Source organism: Ictalurus punctatus, chromosome 20 (assembly GCF_001660625.3).
Source record: "Ictalurus punctatus breed USDA103 chromosome 20, Coco_2.0, whole genome shotgun sequence".
In the NCBI taxonomy this organism is placed as follows: domain Eukaryota; kingdom Metazoa; phylum Chordata; class Actinopteri; order Siluriformes; family Ictaluridae; genus Ictalurus; species Ictalurus punctatus.
In genome coordinates, this window is record NC_030435.2 from 19,605,227 (window position 1) to 19,626,759 (window position 21,533).

General features: G+C 39.6%; 3 protein-coding genes across 11 annotated transcripts in view; all 3 read left to right on the top strand.

Moving 5' to 3' along the window:
- The window catches only part of tcf3a (transcription factor 3a), a 33,219-nt gene extending 28,582 nt beyond the window's left edge, over positions 1–4,637 (top strand). For 2 of the 5 annotated variants that reach the window (XM_017494941.3, XM_053688532.1), the window contains 2 exons: positions 1,117–1,260; positions 1,641–4,637. In XM_017494941.3, the coding sequence (XP_017350430.2) occupies positions 1,117–1,253 (137 nt within the window). In that variant the 3' untranslated portion in view covers positions 1,254–1,260; positions 1,641–4,637. 5 annotated transcript variants of the gene reach the window in all.
- A 2,908-nt stretch (positions 4,638–7,545) lies between these two features.
- Positions 7,546–11,935, top strand: LOC108280490 (cytochrome b-c1 complex subunit 10). The gene is made up of 3 exons (XM_017495513.3): positions 7,546–7,678; positions 8,771–8,906; positions 11,586–11,935. Exons 1-2 carry the CDS (start codon positions 7,629–7,631, stop codon positions 8,886–8,888), a joined length of 168 nt encoding a protein of 55 aa, XP_017351002.1. The 5' UTR covers positions 7,546–7,628; the 3' UTR covers positions 8,889–8,906; positions 11,586–11,935.
- A 2,303-nt stretch (positions 11,936–14,238) lies between these two features.
- On the top strand, positions 14,239–20,812 carry mbd3a (methyl-CpG binding domain protein 3a). Of its 5 annotated transcripts, none has more exons than XM_017495516.3 (7): positions 14,239–14,398; positions 15,393–15,552; positions 17,054–17,191; positions 17,371–17,461; positions 18,050–18,242; positions 18,382–18,534; positions 19,075–20,812. In XM_017495516.3, the coding sequence occupies exons 1-6, from the start codon at positions 14,385–14,387 to the stop codon at positions 18,527–18,529; spliced, it is 744 nt and encodes a 247-aa protein (XP_017351005.1). In that variant the 5' UTR covers positions 14,239–14,384; the 3' UTR covers positions 18,530–18,534; positions 19,075–20,812. The 5 variants fall into 5 exon arrangements, with proteins under 5 accessions (XP_017351005.1, XP_017351006.1, XP_017351003.1 ...); XM_017495517.3 differs by having other exon boundaries at positions 18,065–18,242; XM_017495514.3 differs by having other exon boundaries at positions 14,242–14,494.
- The last annotated feature ends 721 nt before the right edge of the window (positions 20,813–21,533 follow it).

Sequence of the window (21,533 nt, forward strand, 5' to 3'; positions counted from 1 at the left end):
CCATGGCAGCCCCCACAAAAGGCCCTCATTCTCCACTGGCAATTTTTGCACTGAAATCCGATCCACTCCAGAGACATGTGGCAGGTGGTGTTCAGTGAGCGTTCATTGCATATATTCATTATGTGAAGTTCACATACAGTATATGTTTAAGTACGTGGTCAGATCTTGGCTTCCTGGTGCTTTGACTGTTTTTCGTGTCAAGAAGAAGGAGACATCAAGCCGAAGCACGTGGCCACCTCCTTGTTTATCCAAGCTGCCCTTTTTCTCCGCTCCGCCATCGATCTCCTCCAACCTCGACGCATAGTCAGGATTTCCACCAAAAGATATATGATTATCAAGGCTGACTAATAAAGACACAAAACGGGGAAATATTGCATTTAGTAGAGGGTAGGTTTTAACACACCTAAACATTGCAGTGCCTTGTGAGTTCGTTAAGCTCTAATCAATTCATTAGGAAGTTGATTGCTTAACAAGGTGATTAACAAGACCCCGGTTGCTCTCGGCAGCAGCGTGTCAGAGGAGTGCTTGACGGTGGAGGAGAAGGAGCAGCGCGACCGGGAGCGCCGCCTGGCCAACAACGCTCGTGAGCGAGTTCGCGTGCGCGACATCAACGAGGCCTTCCGGGAGCTCGGGCGCATGTGCCAGCTGCACCTGAAGAGCGACAAGGCGCAGACCAAACTGATCATCCTGCAGCAGGCTGTGCAGGTCATCCTAAGCCTCGAGAGGCAGGTGCGAGGTAGGGCTCCACCTCCACGCTCATCCCTCGCTCCTGTGCCTCATGTGGAGAATGGGGGTTGGGGGGAAAACCACCTTCAATACAAAGATGCGCTAAAGTCATTGCTGCCATTGGAAGCTTGTTTGCTCTGCTTGAACCCAGCCCTTGACCTTCTCTCTGTCTTTCTGTCTCACTACCATGCCATTTCTCATCCCAGTCTTTTCTTATGTAGCTTCTGTTGCTCTGTCCTTGACCAGCCACTGCCTGCATTAACTGTGTTCCAACTTTGCGCCTCTCTCTATCTCCACAGCTTGTGCACTGCTGAGGTGTATGAATTGAAGTGTGAATTGTAATGCCATGGCTATCATTTGCTGACTTGTACATATGTCCAACTCATACAGAGCGTAACCTCAACCCAAAGGCGGCATGTCTGAAGAGGAGAGAGGAGGAAAAGGTGACCGGCATGGGGGGAGATCCTCAGATGCAGCTGGGAGGAGGCCACCCTGGGCTGGGCAGTGATGGGCACACTCATATGTAATATTTATGTAAGTACTGCATTTGTGATGAGGATTCTCTGGTTCTTGTTGGGTCTGTGGAAAATTTTGGAGTTTAGAGTGCTTTTCGAGTAATAGACAGACAGGTAAATGAGAAAATGGATAAACTGTCTAAGCCACTTAGTTCATTTTGGCACATCATTCTACACCTCGCGTAGACCTTCTTAAGATTTAAGATTAGCGAAGTAGTGAATGTCACTGTCTGGATCCAGTCTAGATGCAAGCTACAGGGATATTGAGAGGGATATTCATCACTATGCATGTAACATGAAAAAGAATGGGAACCCTGCTCTTGTATATAGAAACATGAATATTACTTTATAACCACCAGTTCCTTTCACTAATTATTCATATTTTCTTTTCTTCTCCAGATCCTGTCCTAAAGAGTACTTTCAGATGTGGCCTTATTCTCCTAGCTACCGTCTCAGTGTGTGAATACGCTCACCATGACTGTGCATCAGAATCTTTTGATCTTATGGACACATACTTGTGCAGACACACACACACACTTTACTGAAAGCTGACACATTTTGACACAGCATACATTTGCATAAATGTACACACAGATGTTATGGACCATCGGAGCATCCTAAAGAACACTGCTGAGAGACGGAGGAACTCTGAGCACAACGAACAAGAATCTCTGCGCTCCCATATTTTCTTCTTTTTTCTTTTTTAATTATGGGAGCAATGAGAGTACGGAGGTGTGTTTTGCCAGGATTTTATTCCCTATTGATATTTAGACGACCATTCCCAAGACTTCAAAAGGAAAAAGAGACACATGCTTGTCCAGTCAAACCGAGTACGTCCGGCTACATCGTGAGAAGTCTGATAATTTGATGATTGGATATTGTGCTAGTACATAGCACATGTGAACATAAACACTTCGTGGGCAGTCAAGGGCTCAAATTAGGGAACAGAAATCTTACCCTCTGGCTTTCTTTTGTACCATCGCACATGACGGTGAAGGCAGAAATGAAAAAAAAGAACAACCACAGTCACAAACCCATCAGCGCTCAAATTCACCTTTTTTTTTTTTTTTTTTTTTTTTTTTTTTTTGCATTAACCTTGAGTGTCTGAGCTCGTGTTACCTGTCTAACTGGAACCCATTCACTTCATCCATCACCACAGCCATGGAATCAACACTTCATTATTACTTACGAACTAGCAGTTTGGTTTGATTTATTTTTAAGAGGAACAAAGTGTCCTCTTGACTCTTCTGAGCAACTAACAGCTCGACGTCCTTTCAGTCTCCTCATTTGCAGCATTTCAAGACTGTGCAGTCATGTCATGACTTTGATCCTGGATCCTTCTTCCTGCTGTTCTTTTAAAAAAAAAAAAAAGTTTAATCAAATGCTTTGGACAAGGACGCCATGTTTCATTACCAATTGTCTTGATTTGATTTGAAGGGTAGATATAGCCTGTTCTTAAAAGTACAGCAAAATCATGTTGAGGATTCGTGAAATCTGCTCGTTTTGGCCAGTGATTCAGTGCTAAAGTTATGTCAGGGGTATTTGTGCATCTTGCTGACTTGTGAGTGTCAACTGCATCTGCTGCCAAATCTGGATATCTTTTCTTAAAATGGAAGAAAATGGATCATTTGAACAATTACTTGGGATCTTTTTCAGATCATAATGTTGACTAATTTTTTTTGTTATATATATATATATATATATATATATAAAATGTTTAAAATGTTTTTTTGTCTTTTTGTTTTTTTTTCTTTTGCTTTTTAATGTTTTACGAATTTAAATATGCGAAAGAACTTTGCGTTCAAGGATGCCAGGAACAAATGTAATTGTTTCGTATTTCTTTTGCAATTTTGTATTTTAATGGAGGGGCATGGAATCGTAACCAGCATTCTTTCTTTTATATATATATATATATATATATATATATATATATATATATATATATATATATATATATATATATATATAAATAAGGTTATGAATGCCTGTATTCCCTGTCCTCATTGCTCCATTTGTGTAGAGGGTTTGATTCACTGCAATATCACTTCATTACCCTCTCAGTGATCGTAGTATTGTGGTTGCACCACCTTTATAAGATATTTTCATAAAAGCTGACACAAAGGGTCATTTCAACAGCTGAATTTATCAGTGTTTTCCTTCAGTCATTACAAAATCATATCTGAAAATGAATCGTGTTGGTTTGCATATTGCGATGCTCTGAATTTCGATGGAGGGAACGTGCAAGAGCGATTTAGGGTGGCCTTCTTCATTCTCTGCGCTGACCTCCGTGCCCAGCGGGGTCGCACCAGGGGAGTGATACCGTACTAGTGCCTGCACACTGTTTTCAGTTCAATCCTGAAATCAGGTTTTAATTGCAATGTCACGTTTTGCTGGCTCTAATGGAATATTTTATAAAATTCACATGAAGACAGGGGTATGGGGATTTTTAGTGGATCTTAAATGAACTTTTGCTCTGCTGAGCAAATAAAGTACTTTTCTTTGTGATCCCTGTTTAGTTTTTATGTGCTCAGTGACCTCTGTCCTGATTTTGAGTTATGAAGCTTTTGTATGTTTTTGTTTGTTTGATTTTTGTTTTGCTCAGTATATGTATTTATCTTGGTAACTTTGCTCGGATACATTAGAAACATTGACCATGGTGATGTGCTTATTTTTGATACAAGTGTGTGGAACAGACACTGAACTGGTGATTTGGTAAAGATAAATCATTTACAAAGTGCACAAAAGACAGCTTTACTAAGACGGCTTTGTAAAATGGAATAAGTTCTTTACTTTTTCAGTCCACTTTGAAACCACATTTTGGTTTAGAGAGTAAATTTAGTGCTCCTTTATCTTAAATTGACTCGCTGCCTCAAATTGAGGCAGATATTGTTGTTGGGCTGTACTGAAGCTAACCGAAATCTTAACTTCCATTGGTCCAAATCATTCCTCAAATTCTGATTGATTTATGACTGACATATGAGCATCTTTGAGTGTAAAAGATAGCATTTTCTTACAGGTTGAGCCTAGTTTTAAGATAAACCTGGCTCTTAACTGGAGTTCCTTCTTCGATATTAAGTGCTCACTTTATTCTTTAGTTTTTGTTTAGCTGAGATGTCCCTCTCAGTCTCTTGGCATTTTCATCTGCAGAATCTGTTGACTCACACCATTGGGGAGGTTTTCTCAAGTCCCCAAAGTGCCTCCACTTTCCTATTTTTTATATAAAGTAGCTATTCAGAACTGTTATGTATATAAAGTAGCAATAAATGTGCCATTTTTAATAACAGAAGTTATACATTTTCCATGTCTGTCTGTTTTTTTTTTTTTTTAATTTTATTATTATTAATTATATACCCAAATAAAGAACACACCACAAGAGAGGGTTTATTCATCACTAAATGTTCATCTTTTTTTCTTCTTCTACAGGACAGTACTGTTGCAGTCTATCAGATGATAATACATGACCTAGACACGGTTATTATAGACACACCATTTAAGAAAGAAAATACTAATAATTATGGCAGGTATTATGGTCTGTCTGTAATGTTTCTTATTTAACAAAGATAAATTAGTTGTATGGTTTATGGGCTCAATATTTTTATATATACAGTATCTCACAAAAGTGAGTACACCTAAGTGAAAATGTCCAAATTGGGTCCAATTCGCCATTTTCCCTCCCTGGTGTCATGTGACTACAAGGTCTCAGGTGTGAATGGGGAGCAGGTGTGTTATATTTGGTGTCATCGCTCTCACACTCACTCATACTGGTCAGTGGAAGTTCAACAGGGCACCTCATGGCAAAGAACTCTGAGGATCAGAAAAAAGAATCGTTGCTCTACATAAAGATGGCCTAGGCTATAAGTAGATTGCCAAAACCCTGACACTGAGCTGCAGCATGGTGGCCAAGACCATACAGCCATTTAACAGGACAGGTTCCACTCAGAACAGGTCCACCAAAGAAGTTGAGTGCCGTGCTCAGCGTCATATCCAGAGGTTGTCTTTGGGAAATAGACGTATGAGTGCTCCCAGCATTTCTGCAGAGGTTGAAGGGGTGGGCTGTCAGCCTGTCAGTGCTCAGACCATATGCTGCACACTGCATCAAATTGGTCTGCATGGCTGTCGTCCCAGAAGGAAGCCTCTTCTAAAGATGATGCACAAGAAAGCCTGCAGACAGTTTGCTGAAGACAAGCAGACTAAGGACATGGATTACTGGAACCATGTCCTGTGGTCTGAGGAGACCAAGATAAACTTATCTGGTTCAGATGGTGTCAAGCGTGTGTGGCGGCAACCAGGTGAGGAGTACAAAGACAAGTGTGTCTTGTCTACAGTCAAGCATGGCGGTGGGAGTGTCATGGTCTGGGGCTGCATGAGTGCTGCAGGCACTGGGGAGCTACAGTTCATTGAGGGAACCATGAATGCAAACATGTACTGTGACATACTGAAGCAGAGCATGATCGCTCCCTTTGGAGCCTGGGCCGCAGGGCAGTATTCCAGCATGATAACGACCACTGCCTTACTAAAGAAGCTGAGGGTGAAGGTGATGGACTGGCCAAGCATGTCTCCAGACCTAAACCCTATTGAGCATCTGTGGGGCATCCTCAAACGGAAGGTGGAGGAGCACAAGGTCTCTAACATCCACCAGCTCCGTGATGTCATCATGGAGGAGTGGAAGAGGACTCCAGTGGCAACCTGTGAAGCTCTGGTGAATTCCATGCCCAAGCGGGTTAAGGCAGTGCTGGAAAATAATGGTGGCCACACAAAATATTGACACTCTGAGCCCAATTTGGACATTTTCACTTAGGGGTGTACTCACTTTTGTTGCCAGCGGTTTAGACATTAATGGCTGTGTGTTGAGTTATTTTGAGGGGACAGCAAATTTACACTGTTACACAAGCTGTACACTCACTACTTTACATTGTAGCAAAGTGTCATCTCTTCAGTGTTGTCACATGAAAAGATATAATCAAATATTTACAAAAAATTGAGGGGTGTACTCACTTTTGTGAGATACTGTATATAATGTGTTTATAACTGGAATATGAAAAAGCAATATGTCTCTTCGATCACTCCAATCCGTAATTCTGTTACTATACGACTATAGTCTACATCAACAATGCAAATTTTAAATTGTTGAGTAAAAACAGATCAATCACTTGACATAATATGAACAAACATATGTGGATGGTGTAGATTTGAAGTGTGCACGGGATTACTTTGAAATGACACTCCAGTCTGCTCCCAAAGGGATTTTGACCATTGCCTCCTACTTGCAGAGGAAGTTTAAACCAATCACACAATTATTCTTTTTATTTGTACCAGCTAATTATATCTTTTGTAATGAACTTATTTCACAAAATATAAACAAATTAGAAATGGAAACGGCAAACTTTAACAAGATCTAGCATTTGCTTAAGAAATATGAGTGAGTGCAGTGTGAGCATGAACTTTATATCTGACTGCTTGCATGAAAGTATAAAGGGCAGCATTTTGGGGGTCTCTGTGCACACCTTTACTATGGACCTTGGGAAGATTTAAAAGCCTGTTAAATAAATACATTACTAAATTAAATAAAATGTTTTCCTCCATAATCTTTAGAGTAGCAAAAGAAACTACCTGGTTGCCTTTGAAGCTCATACAAAAATACCTGCACATACAACCAAGGGTAAGTTTGTACAATGGAAAAAATAGAGGACCCAGATGGAGCCCCAAGGTACTCCATAGTTTATAGCAGGTTTATAACCAGAATTGGATCATTTCAGTAATTTCAGTGAGCAAATAATATTCACTTGGTTACTTTATGTCTTTGGTTGATGTTCTTTTCCTCGTGGGGTCATGATTAGAACCGAAAGGATCTAATTATTGACACTGATAGGTTGGGATCATCTTAGGGGTCAATCATGTTTTATGAATGGTGTGCTGTTTGCTCAGGTTTATAACTGTGAGGTGGGGTGTTTGAATGCTGTGCGTTAGCATGAAACAAAACGAAATTTATACATCAAGCTCTCTCTCTCTTTTCTTTTCTTTCTTTCTTTTTTTTTTTTAAACCTAAAACTGGTCTGTAAATAAACCATTAACCTCACTGAAAATGAAAGTACTATTGTAGCTAGCTTAATGCCTGGGGAAATGTTATATATAGCTTGGTGGAGGTAAAACCTTTATATAAAACTCTTTTTTTGTTGTTGTATTTAAGTTGTCTTTTTAATAACATATTTATTTTGGCGTGTTTTTACAGTCTTTGTTTACTTGAGTATGTTAGCGCTAAGGCTCTAACCGTTAACTTCCGGTTACGGTCGCATTTATTTAGTCGTCACCAGTAGGCGCCATATCGCTTCCGCTGAAGCATAATTTTTTTTAAGTAGCTGTCAGGTTGTGAAGACAGACTCTCCAGAAATGCTCGCCAAATTAATAGGACAGAAATATCTCTCCATTGGAAAGGCGTGGTAAGTTGTTTCAGCTTGTGTTGCAGACTTGATTGTGTATTATTTTGAGGGTGAGAATTGTTTTCAGTTAGTTAGACAGTGGTGTCCTTGTTGACCTAGCTTGTTGCTAACTGCCATGTTTCGGTCAAGAAGGACAGCGAGGTTCTGGCGTGTTCATGTACAGTACTCTATAATTTAGCATTTTCTCTTAATTTCAGCAGCAATACTCAACTCGACAGGTAATAACATTATGTATTTTAAGTGATAATATCGGATTCCTGGGCTCGCGCACAGGTCAGGTTCAGGACGTCACACCGATTAATGCAGTTGTCTGGATAAAGGATATGAAGGTCTGTGAAGTAGTAATATTAATCTGTGAATTATTATACAGTGAGCAGAACATTTATGGAGACCCCTTCCTGCAGGTACTGTACTGTGCAAAAATCTTTTTAAAAAATGCTGTGAAGGTCTCAATAAAATGTCTCCATACATTATATTATTATATTTTACTGTCACTCTCACTTCTTATTTTTGCATCAAAAACCCAGCAGTTTTGTTTGTTTGTTTGTTTGTTTGTTTGTTTTGTCTATAAAATGGTCTATAATATGCTGCATTCTTTACTGTTGGAAAACCTAATGTTTGGAAATTTAAAAGGTTTTTGTACTGACTTGATATTGTAGAAGTCATAAAATAAAAGGTCTGTACTAAAAATAAAGAATAGGATGCCTAAAACTTCTGTACAGTACTGTATGTGCACAGTATTCAACCATAACGTTACAGCATGATTTTTCATCTAGCGGGCTTTCCTTCTGAAATGGATGACACTGCTGCATCAGATTTAACATTTCTGATCAGACTTACTGAATTGTTTCCTGCCACAGATGATGCGCATGAACTAAGGACACAACTTGTCTCTGATGATTCACATAAGTTGGCAGACTACTGTGAGAATGTTCGTGTCTGATCAGTAATGTCAAACATGAAACATCTTTCGTATCCATAGCAGTTTTGTCAGAATTTTTGCCATCTGGTGGGGTTTTGAAATGATTACTTTTCGAGAAGCCCAAAAAGCCCAGTTGATTTGTTTTGTTTACGTGCGTTACTGCGTCACAGGGTTCCCACGCTGGCTGCATGGGGAGGTGTTGGAGGCATTGCAGTCATCCACTTTACAGACTGGCGATTGATCCTGGATTATGTGCCCTACATCAATGGCAAGTTCAAGACAGACTAGGGGTGTGTGAACTTTTGGGTAAGTGTTGTCTGTTGATTTAGGATGAAAGTTCTGATTGACCCTCGCATGCTGTGTATCATGTCTCAGTGAAGAAGCAGAAATCGGATCACACAAAAGACAACAAAGGTTAAGGGACAGACTCGTTGCTCATGTATCTGAGAAACAACACTGGCATTGACTGTTCCATTGCGTTCATGTTTTTTTTATTTATATATATATAAAATAATAGATAGATAAATAAATTCTTTTAGTGATTAGAACACAGGGGATTCATTCAAATGCCCTGCAACAGGTGCGCTGATGTCCTTCAGAGGGGTAAAAAAAAAAAGTTATGGATTCCTGAGTCTGGCAAGGATCTCCAAATTATTTTGAATACATCATTCCACTGTAAGGGAAATAATCTACAAATGGCGCAGATTTCAAATGACTGTTAATTTGGCCAGGACTGGCCGTCCCAAAAAATTCACCCCAAGAGCAGACCATCTGATGCGAAACGGAGTTTCCAAGAACCCCAAAATTTCATAATAGGATCTGCTAGTAAGTCTCACAACTAATACAATCAGAAAGAGATTGCACAAATTTGACCTGCATGGGGGGTGTGCCAGGAAAAAGCCGTTGCAAGATTAGTTTGCCAATGAGCATATAGGCAAAGACCAGGCCTTTTGGAATAATGTGCTCTGGACAGATGAATCAAAGATAGAGGAGTTTGGCCGCAGTAACAGCAGACATGTTTAGTGCAGATCAAAGACAGCTTTTCAGGAGAAGCACCTCATACCAACTGTTAACCATGGTGGTGGAAATGTTGTGGTTTAGGGTTGCTTCGCTGCCTCAGGGACTGGACAGCTTGCATTCATTGATTCATAGCGAAATAAACTATGAATTCTATATCATATCAAAGAGTGCTTGAAGATAATCTGTCTGAGGCCATCTGTCTGAAAGTTGAAGTTGAACCAAAAGTGGGCCTTTCAACATGATAATGATCCTAAGCACACTAGCAAATCCACCAAGGAATGGCTCAAAAAGACAAATGAGGGTTATGGAATGGCCCAGTCAAAGCCCGGATTTGAATCCCCTTGAAATATTGTGGGGGGATTTGAAATGGGCAGTACATGCAAGAAAACCCTCAAACATCTTGCAACTGAAAGAATATTGCATTGAAGAGTAGTAAAAAATTTCAGCAAGCCTAGTGGACAATTATGCAAAACACATACAAGAAGTTATTTCTGCTAAAGGGGGCAATACTAGCTTCTGAGGCCAAGGGTGTACTTACTTTTTCCACAGAAAAATATAACATTGATACCTGTTGAATAAATGATTGGAAAAAGCTCAATTTAATTTTGGTTTTGTTCGAGTATATCAACATGTGGTTATGTTCAAGTACTTCAGGAAGGGGTAGGTGTTTAGACGTAGTTTGAAGACCACCAGTGACCCACCTCTTCGGACATCTAGGGGATGTTCATTCCACCATCTAGGTGCTAAAACACAGAAAAGAGTCTTGATGCATGCCTTCCTTGTACCCTGAGAGATGGTGGGACCAGTCGAGCAGTGCCAGAGGATTGGAGGGAGCGTGGTGCAGTACCGGGTGGTAAAATAATATTTATACTGAATCATGTATTGTAAGGACAAAGGGTTTATGTCTTGAAGCTTTTCAACATGGTGCACATTACTGCCACCTGGTGTTCAGCAGTGATGTACTGCGTAATGTAATGCCTATTCATGTACTCTGTCCTGGCAGCTAATGCAGCAAGGTATAGACTGTTTCTAATAATTTCTTTCATAACCTTTATATATATATATATATATATATATATATATATATATATATATATATATATATATATATATATATATATATATATATATATATATATATATAATATACATACATACATACATACATACATACATTTATTGTTACATACAACTTTGTGGAACATCCCCAAAACAAGGTAATAAGACAGAAAATGCAGTTGTTACCGAGAAATCTCAACACAACATTCTGAAGATTTCCCAGTGGCAGAAGATGTGAGACTTAACTGTGACTGGTTCACAGTGCTGACACTGGAGGCTCATTCTAAAATTGTTAATTATCTCCTCACAGAAAACTGCAGCACAGCAATGATTGCTTTTCTTAGTTAGATAACAAGGTTTGTTATTACTCTTAGCATCTGCCGTGCAAGTGTCCGTGAGTCAGCAGTTACTATAGAAACAAGATCATATTAGAACAAGTGCATTTAATGTAAAATTCAACAACACCTTCTGAATAATCACAATCGAGAATTCGGCAGCGCTGTGGTATAATTAAGTAAAGGTAACCAGTACCTTCAAACATGTGGTATAGTTGTTTACCAAAACCACGGTTTCCTTGTAAGCCCTTCAAACCCGCAGACCTGTTCTGCTAGGGTTTGTGGGGTTTGATTCAGAATCTAAAGCATTGATGTTGGGTGCTGAACGAAGCGTTAATCAGCTGTTTGTGGCAAAAGGGCTCAAACATCATACAATACTTAAAACTGAAATGCATTTTTTTTTTAAACTTGCTTTGTTGGTTCAAGAAGCAAGAATAACGATTAAAGCATAAGAAGAGTTAAAAAGATGATCTGCAGCAGTATGATCTAAAATGAGCCTCACATCACTGGATAAAGAATAGCCTCATGGTTCCTAATGGAAACTGACACATTGATGTGAATTTGTCTGCAGGTTCAACGCTCTACTGCTGAGTGAAAGATCAAGACGCACTTCCCAACCTGGAGATAACTGAAGATTCATAGCCACAGCTCTGCTGCATGTAATGGGCTCATCACTATCTTTCTTCTGCTTAACAGTGCTAATGGATATATGATTTACTTTTGAGACAGTCTGTTTCTGTTGTTGTTTCACATTACTTTGGTTGTAAATGTAAAATTATGTGATTATTATTATTATTATTATAATAATATGAATTCTGACCTAACACAAATTACAACCTCAAACAACTTACTACATAATGGATTGTTTTTCTTCCTCCAGAGGTATTTCCCTGAATAAACAATCTGTGTGATTGATTACAATTATGGAACAAATTCTCTGTGCATTTGTCTGTAGTCCTTCCACATACACCTCTGGATGTTTAAAGAAGCATTACTGTATACTAATACATGACTCCTACTAACATGGGTTTACTGACTGTTCTTGTCAATAAATATAAAGAACAAAACTTCTACTGCAGTGTTAAGTGCTATAAAGATTAATGTGATGAATGGATCATTGAAAAATACACTGATCTGCCATAATAGTAAAACCACTGACAGGTGAATCGAATAACATTGATTTATCTTTTTACAGTGGCAACTGTCAAGGGGTGAGATACAGTATATCAGGCAGCAAGTGAACAATTGGTTCTCCAAGTTGAAGTGTTGGAAGCAGGAAAAATAGGCAAGCATATGGATCTGAGCGACTTTGACGAGGGCAAAATTGTGACTGCTAGATGATTGGGTCAAAGCATCTCTTGTGGGGTGTTCTCGGTATGCAATGGTTAGTACCTACCAAATGTGGTCCAAGGAAGGACCACTGGTCTGATGAATCATGTTTTCTTTTACATCATATGGACGGACAGGTGTTTGGAAGAGATGGCACCAGGATGCACTATGGGAAGAACGCAAGCCGGTGGAGGAAGTGTGATGCTCTGGGTAATGTTCTGCTGGGAAAACTTGAGTCCTGGCACTTATGTGGATGTTAGTTTGTCACGTCCCACTTACCCTAAACTTTGTTACAAACCAAGTACACCACTACATGGCAACGGTATTCCTAATGGTAGTGGCCTCTTTCAACAGGATAATGTGCCCTTCCACACTGCAAAAACTTCAGGAATGGTTTGAGGAACATGACAGAAAGTTCAAGGTGTTGACTCGGCCTCCAAATTCCCCAGATCTCAATCCGATCTAGCATTTACGGGCTGTACTGGACAAACAAGTCAGATCCATGGAGATCCCCAAGTCACAACTTGCAGGACTTAAAGGATCTGCTGCTGATGTCTTGGTGGTAGATACCACAGCACACCTTCAGAGGTCTTGTGAAGTCCCTCCTCAACAGGTCAGAGCTGTTTAGGCATCACAAGGGGGACCTACACAATATTAGGCAGGTGGTTTGAATGTTATGGCCGATAGGAGTATATTAAATTATAGTGGTTTTATAGCAGAATGAAAAGATTTTTTTCTGCTGGTGTTGCATTGTGGACAGCAAACAATAACAGTGTGTTAGTATCATCATACCCTTCCACAGATTTATTCTATAATCTTCAATAGAATAGAATATGTGTATCGTCTGAAAATGGCAGTAGCTGACATTTGGAGCTGAAAATCAATTTTACTTATGTATTAAAGATTTTAAATATGGATTCATTCTCCAGTTTGATCCTGAGCTCAGGTCTGTGTGGAGTCTCACATGTTCTCCCCATGTCCATGTGGGTTTTCTCTGTGGTTCTCTGTTTTTTCCCCAAAACATGCTGGTAGGTAGATTGCCTCAAAGGTGCATGTGGACTGTGATTTACTTTTGTCCCATCCTGGGTATATTCCTGCCTTGTGCTCACTGGTCAGATCAGGCTCTGGATCCACCAGGAAACACAAAAGACTACAGATAAATTAATAAACAAACAGAGACTTGTTAGTTTGATTACATATTCCTTTCTTTTCATGATTTCATGCCATTTTAGTGGCCCTTGAATATGTTGACAAGATAAAACTGTTAACATTCCCTTCAAATGCTATTGAGCTTTAAATAATGGTATATTTTGTGTATGGGTGCATTCTGTAGCGAAATTCATATCTAATTTACATATTATTTATTAGCTTATTTTATTAAATATAAAAAATATAAAAGGTGTGCGTTAAAGCTGACACCTAGATGAAGACTTTACAGTTGGTTGTGTGACTGTAAGTCATTCCCTTCAAATGCTATTGAGCTTTAAATTATGGTATATATTGTGTATGAGCCCATGCAGTAATAAAATACATGGCAATTTTTATATATGATTTAATAGTTTTTGTTAAATATCAAAATTCTAAAAGGTGTGCATTATAGATGCCAGCTACATGAACACTTTACAGTTGGTTATATGACTGTAAGTCATTCCCTTCAAATGCTATTGAAGTTAGAAACGTGTTTAACAATGTCGTATGTAACTTTAGAGACGGTCCCTTAATTTCCGCATATCTGCGAATATCGAACGTTCAACGACAACCCAACTTTATTCCAGTACTATTACGTTTGTATTGTTCCAAAACAGGAAAGCAGTGTTCACAGAGTCGACTCACACGAGGCGACTCACTTATGGCCCTTAATTCCGTTCCGTTCTATGGTGTCGAATCAGTGAACTAGGAGTCGACTCAGTGTGAGAAGCGGGTAGGGGGGGTCATAAGGTGAGAAGAGCGGCGTGTGATATAAAGAAGGGACAATTCAACCAGCATCACATCCCAAATTTATTTTCGGTCCAGTTCTGCAAGCCCAACTCTGCTGGGAAGCATGGAGAGGAAAAGGTGGGAGTGCTCGGCTCTCCCAAATGGTTGGAAAAGGGAAGAAGTGACCAGAAAGTCGGGCTTGTCCGCGGGGAAAAGCGATGTCTATTATTTTAGGTACTGTTGCTGGATTAGCCAGTGGAGATAAAAGCTAGCTAGCTTAGCTGGACAACGTTGCTAGCTGTCGGGAGGGGAGCATTACCAACATTTACGATTAAATTAATAGATACCTAACCGTTATATTTATACATAGAATTTCAAATAGTAAAACTACGTTACCGTAATGCTCGCTCAGTCTTTGTTATCTGATACTATTATAACTGTGCACGGGCTTTTTAGCTAATTTAGCTAGCTGGCACGCGAACCTGTGTTGTTAGCAATATTGGTAACGCTAGCTAACTTTTAGCTACCCTTAAAGACGGCTTTGTTATGAACTTTTAGTGGTTCCCTTCACATTTAACTCGAGTTCTCTCTAAACTTTACTGATTTAATTTAGCGACTTAGCTGACTAGTTGTAAGCATTTGCTATCAGTTTAGCTAGTTTTGCAGCTTTTGTTTGAGCTGACATGAATAACCTAGTTAGTAGCAACAGCAGTGTGTCAACAAAATGGGAAGAAGATGCAAAATGAGCTCCAAACGAGAGATTGGACGAAATAGAATAGATTTAACGCTACAGTAAGCTCGGTGATAAAATAATTGACTGATAATTGTAGTTTTTATCCAGCGCATTATGTGCTGAATTGTCAAACACATGGTCCAACCGACTGCAGAAGAATTAAAAGGACCTCAAAAGGACAGCTTCATCTTTCAGATTGCTTAATGTTTCTATTTTTGTTTGGTTTTGGTTCAATTTGACACCAATTTCATTTAAAGCTCATTTACATGCTTTTATCTTTAATTTTTTTTTACTCAAATATCACTACTTTTACTTTTCTGTCTTATGTAATGCTTGCATCTTCCAGTTGTAGTGTCTACATTCCCTCTTTGACCCCACTGTCTTTCTCTCTGCCCACAGTCCCACAGGAAAGAAATTTCGGAGTAAGCCCCAACTGGCCCGTTATCTCGGCAACTCCATGGACCTGAGCTCCTTCGACTTCCGTACTGGCAAAATGATCATGAGTAAACTGAACAAGAGCAGACAACGCCTACGCTACGAGCACAGCAGTCAGAACAAGGTAAGTTACAGACATTCGCCAGTCATTCTGCATATAGCATAGCGAAATAAATGTAGCGAACCCCTTCAGTGCTACGTTACACGTTTCAAAATAAGATGCATGGTTCTTCATATGAAGAACCTGCAAACACAAGGTAGAACCTTAAATATAATGAAGAAATGCCACAAATACAAATATTAAAAAGGATTATAATACAGCGGTGGTGATTTGTACTATTTATATGTAAAAGAATGGCCAGCTGTTTTAGGAATAATAATAATAAGCGGATGGATTGATTGTCATGCGGGGAATGGGAACATACCTTGGGGCTGGTATCTGCCGGTCCAACCAAAACCATTTGGGCGACCTGGACTTCGCTGATGACATTGCCCTGTTTGAGGAAGATGAGAAGAAACTGTAGTGTTGGCCTCAGGATAAGTGCTGAAAAGTTGAAGATCATGCGCATGTAGAACGCCACGGGTAGAAATATCGCATCAGGAAAGTGACTGCTGTCTTTCGGAGGATGAACAATATCTGGTTCTTGCCATCCTTCTCCCTGAAGATCAAGCTCCGCCTGTTTACCTCCATCGAGGTACTGATGGTGACCTACTCCAGTGAGACCTGGAAGGCATCAACAAGAAGCTCGATGTCTTCCAGCAGAGAGGCCAATGCCGAATCCTTAAGATCCAATAGTACGATCATATCAACAATGAAGAGGTGCTCCGAAGGGGTGGCACGTCCAAGCTCCACATCATTGTCGCTCACGGGAGACTCGGAATGGCTGGCAACGTCCTCCGAATGGAAAACCATCGGATCCCAAAGACCGCAACGGCATAGATACCACCAGGCGCCAAACGTCAAGGAGGACGCCCCCGAAACACATGGAGAACGACATATTTCCAAGACCTGTGAGCATTGAACATCACATGGGATGATGCCGAGACCCTGGCTGGAGACCGGAAACTTTAGAGAGAACTTACTGCCCGATATGCTACCTAGTATGGGAGGATCTAAGTCTAAGTAATAAGATGATGATACTGTGAGACAATGCTGTTTGAACTGTGAACGTATTCTGTATTATATTTCTCATTTTTTAGCTTGGTTCCTAAAGAAACGTTGTTTTGACGTATTTAGTTTTCTGAGTTTTCTGAAGTGTTAGGCCTTCACATAATCAATTACCAGGGGTGGACAAATAGCTTAGGATTACATATAACTGTGCTATTTATTTATTTGTTTGTTTGTTTGTTAATTACATTCATAGTTTTCCAGCAGAGAAGTCAATAGCGAAGAGGGTTTTTGCGTCTTATGGTTCTTGATTGAGAGAACAAAAACATACTGGTGACCTCTAGCCTACTGAGCCGTTGAGCAACTATGAATAAAAATCGTCTTGTCCCAGATGCCCAGGCTACTGATTTGTCCACCACTGAATTATATAATGCTGTCAGTGAAAGCTTGCAGTCTATCTTGTAGGACTAAAACTGTTACTAAAACAAATTTTTTTCTTTCATGGTTCTTTTTTAAGGGTAAGCCTGATTTAAACACCTCTCTACCGGTGCGACAGACCGCGTCCATCTTCAAGCAACCTGTCACAAAAGTCACAAACCATCCGAACAACAAAGTGAAGACAGACCCGCAAAAAGCTGTTGATCAGCCAAGACAGGTAACCATACAACTCTTAGTCTACCTGTACATCAGAAGTTGCTTCAGTTTAAAAAGGAAAGATGCAATGTGTTTATGATGTTACTAATACAGTAAGTTAATACAACCTCACATCAGTGTGCCGGATTTTGGCTTAACCTTACTTGCTTAAGATTTGGGCCTGTTTCTGCCCCCTTACAGCTCTTCTGGGAGAAGAAGCTAAGTGGACTGAATGTGTATGACATAGCTGAGGAGTTGATGAAGACTATGGATCTTCCCAAAGGCCTTCAAGGTGAGGAAATGCATGGAAAATGTAAGGATTAATTCTACAAGATATTTATCAATGACATCATTCATAAGTGCTGATCTGAACCAGATAAAGGTGTGTAATTTTCCCCACTCACTACAGAGAGCCTAGAATAACACACCACAGTCTGCAATAACATGACAATTACCAGGTTTAACTATTACTATTTAAACTATTGCTGATGGAGGTCTGTGTTTGGCTGTGAATACAAAATACCAATAGCTCACATACTTGGGCAATTTGTTTTAAATTACAACCACAGATTTCACTGCTAATTATTGATCCACCCCCATTTAAAGCGAATCCAACACAAAAAGTATTTGTGTGCACACACAATCTCTAGCTACGGCTCATCTCTCTCGCTCACCTATATACCTTCTGAAAGATGCAGCATTATGCTATATTTATCCCAGTGTGTCCAAAATGTGCCCACACACTCATTTCATTTGAATGAAAACCTACCAGACGGTAAAATGCTAAACGGCATCTGTGTACTGTAATTTAAATGGCTTTTAATGACTGCAAACAAGTGTCGTGTCGTGTTTGGATTTTAAATTGTGTAATGTCTGAAAGTGTCCTCCACTGCAGGGGTCGGCCCAGGCTACTCAGATAAAACGCTGCTGTCTGCCATCGCCAGTGCCTTGCACACCAGCAGCGCCCCCATCACAGGCCAGCTCTCTGCTGCTGTGGAGAAAAACCCCGGAGTCTGGCTCAACAGCACGCAGCCCCTCTGCAAGGCTTTTATGGTGACCGATGAGGACATCAGGTACACTCGTACAAAACAAGACTGTGTGTTTGATACTAAAAGTATATCCTGTGGCTGTGCAAGTTAGTTGTGTACATGTAGGAGTATTCTGCACTACTGTAGTGGTCTGAGCTGTTCTAACACCCTGTTTCTATTCCAGGAAGCAGGAGGACCTGGTGTACAACGTGAGGAAGAGGCTGGAGGATGCTCTCATGGCTGACATGCTGGCTCAAGTAGAAGAGACCACCAGCGACACAAAGTCGGTGAAGGAGGAGACCAACGGCAGTGATGAAATGGAGACACTATAGCCACGGTAAGAAGCCATGGACCAGGTCTCTAATAGCAGTGTCTTATTGTTTAAAGTCAGTAGGTTGCTCAACTACTGATGAATATGCAAACACTGCCTTTTCACTGCTTCTAACAAACAACTGACAGTAGTCCGTCATTTCCAGTGGAGTCACATGGGGGCTATGGGGAGCACTGACTGATTGTCTGTCTGAGGATGCTGTATTTTGGCAGTATTTGACCAAGGCAGAAAATGAAGTGTTAAATCTAACGCTTTACAAATAATTGGACAGTGAATAAAAAGACATTGCTCTCTGATGCCAGTCTGGTGGGGTGCTCAAAAAATGGGGAAGTTGGTCTCAGGGGAAAATGTTTGAATATGTCTGGTGTGCACTGTCCTGTAGTATATTTCTGTTTTGTAGCTCTAAATGATTTACACACCTGATTTTCATGACCAGTAATATTAACTTATATAAGTTAACAAGTTATATTCGGGACCATCAGTTAACCCTTTATTTTTCATGGGTGATTTCAGTTTCTAATATAATCTCTGTCTCCCTCACCCTAGATTGCAGTAATGTTCTCCTGTGCTGACCTACAGGATATTAACCAGGACATAAAAGCTCATGCTGTCTCTTTGATGGAAAAGTAACACTTCCTACTTTTTGCAGTGACCCTCCAATTGAACTATGAAACTTTCTTTCTCACAGGCAGTTTCTAGGAACTTTTTCACCTTTTGTAATTTTATAAAAAAAAACATTTTGGTTTGTTTTAAATCTGTCCAAGTTGATGTCTTGCCATACTCCAACTACATGTTCTCACAAGCACAGAGTATGCGTTAAGTGCTATCTGCAACGTGTCACGTGACCTCATGATGAGAGCTTTTTGGTTAGACTATGCTAGATAGGAAGTTTATGCAACCCTGGGTTCTTGTCAAGTGAATTGTCAACCTTGTGATACGATTATACTCATCGAGGGGGTTATAAACTCAATAACGGTTAGGACGAAACGTAAAATATAGGCATACAGATAGAACCACTCCCTGTCAATTAACTCTGAAATAGGTTGACATCCCTGGAACTAATCTTTTCATTATTGGTGCTTTTCTTTTCTGTTCTGCAGGTCATTACTACGTTGTGTGTCGTTCTTCTTGTTAGTGAGTTTTAACGGCTAACAGTTATACAGTTAATATACAGTAACTACAGTAATATAAGAAATGGTGGCTCTAAATTTTTTTAAACACTTAGTGTTAAACATATTCCCCTTAAAGTGCCAGACAGTGACGTGTTAAAACTCTAAAATTATTCATGCGCAAAGGGCTTCAGGTGACTCCAGATCAAGACTGTTAATAAGGTAGTTCTTGTCCACATTGCACTTATAATAACTACCAGGAAGATATTTCATTTCAAAGATCATTTGTAGTGTACAGTCCTCTCTGCTTTTATGATTATAACCAAAAATGGTTCTGAACACCGTTTAAAAGGCATTGCTTTCCAACACATGACATTTCTTCTCAATTATCAGGCTTTGTATTTTGTAAAATTGAGGCTAAATGTCCAACAGGTTCTTGGTGGACATTTTATTATTGCTGTGTAAAGAAAGTGTGTATACTAAAACCAACCTGTTATTTGGTGCTGCTTATTCAGTAGGTCATTTGTTTTCCACAAATATAGTGCTTTTTTTTTTTTTTTTTTTTTTTTGCGGAACCACAAATTAAGTTTGTACAAAAAGCTATGACTAGCATTGCCAAAAGCTCAGGGCAGATGTGGTGAGTCTGTTTAGAATTACGGACGTTTAGTCATCATTAGACAAACAGAAAATGAAATGTTACTATGCTAAATAGAATGCTGCTTAGCCACAAAAGGCAAGAGAGACAAAAGGTTGAAAATGGGTACTGCTTTGTTGACCAACTCTGTTATGAAATCCAATTCATGAATGATGATTAATTCCCCTCGTCCATGTCGATGTCACAGTTTTTAGCAGGAAATCTGATTAAGGAAGGACTGTTTTTTTGTTGACTTTTTATCAGTGGCCCGTATTCACGTTTTATATGTATACTTTTTGTGTGTGTGTGTGTTGGTTTTTTTTTTTTGGAATACAATTATTTTACATATAAGCTGTTTGATGCTGTCAAAGCTAAATTAAATTAGATTTTGTATTTTATAAAGCTAGTTATTTTGTCTGATTGGGGTTTCACTTTTAATAAATGAAACTTTATGCAGTCTTGGGTGCTTAAGATGATTTGTTTGAAATGGGCTTAATTTTGTACATTTTGAGTAATAAAATGAATCTTTTGATCAAATTAACTGTGGTTTGTGATTGGTTTCAGGTAGAAATGTCGTTAATATTGAAATCTAGAAATGTAAAAGAAAGATGCAAGATGAAATAATGTGCAAAAATATTGGAGTGAAGGTGTTATGGTCTTGTCTCTAAAAATTGCACTTGGAGAGGAATGTATTGAGATCCAAGCTACAATGATGTGTGGCCTGTAATTTTCTCAGTACTTCTGTTTATTCTCTAAATGGTCTGCACTTACAGCGGTTTTATCCAAAGCACTTTACACTGTGTCTCATTCACCCATTCACACACATTCACACACCAGTGGTAGCAGAGCTGCCATGCAAGGTGCTAACTTGCCATCCGGAGCAACTTGGGGTTCAGTGTCTTGCCCAAGGACACTTAGGTATGTGGAGTCGTGTGCCGGGAATCAAACCGCCAACGTTACGATTAGTGGACAACCTGTTCAACCACCTGACCAACAGCCGCTTAGAGAACTGATCTTGTTAGAATTTTTTTTATTTATTTGATGGTTGCAACACGTCTCAAAAAAGTTGAGACAGGGGCAACAAAAGGCTGGAAAAGTAAGTGTTACTAAAAAGAAACAGCCGGAGGAATATTCTGCAACTAATTAGGTTAATTGGCAACAGGTCAGTAACATGATTGGGTATAAAATGAGTATCTTAGAGAGGCAGAGTCTTTCAGAAGTAAAGATGGGATGGAATCTGGATGGAAGCATATGTTGCTCTA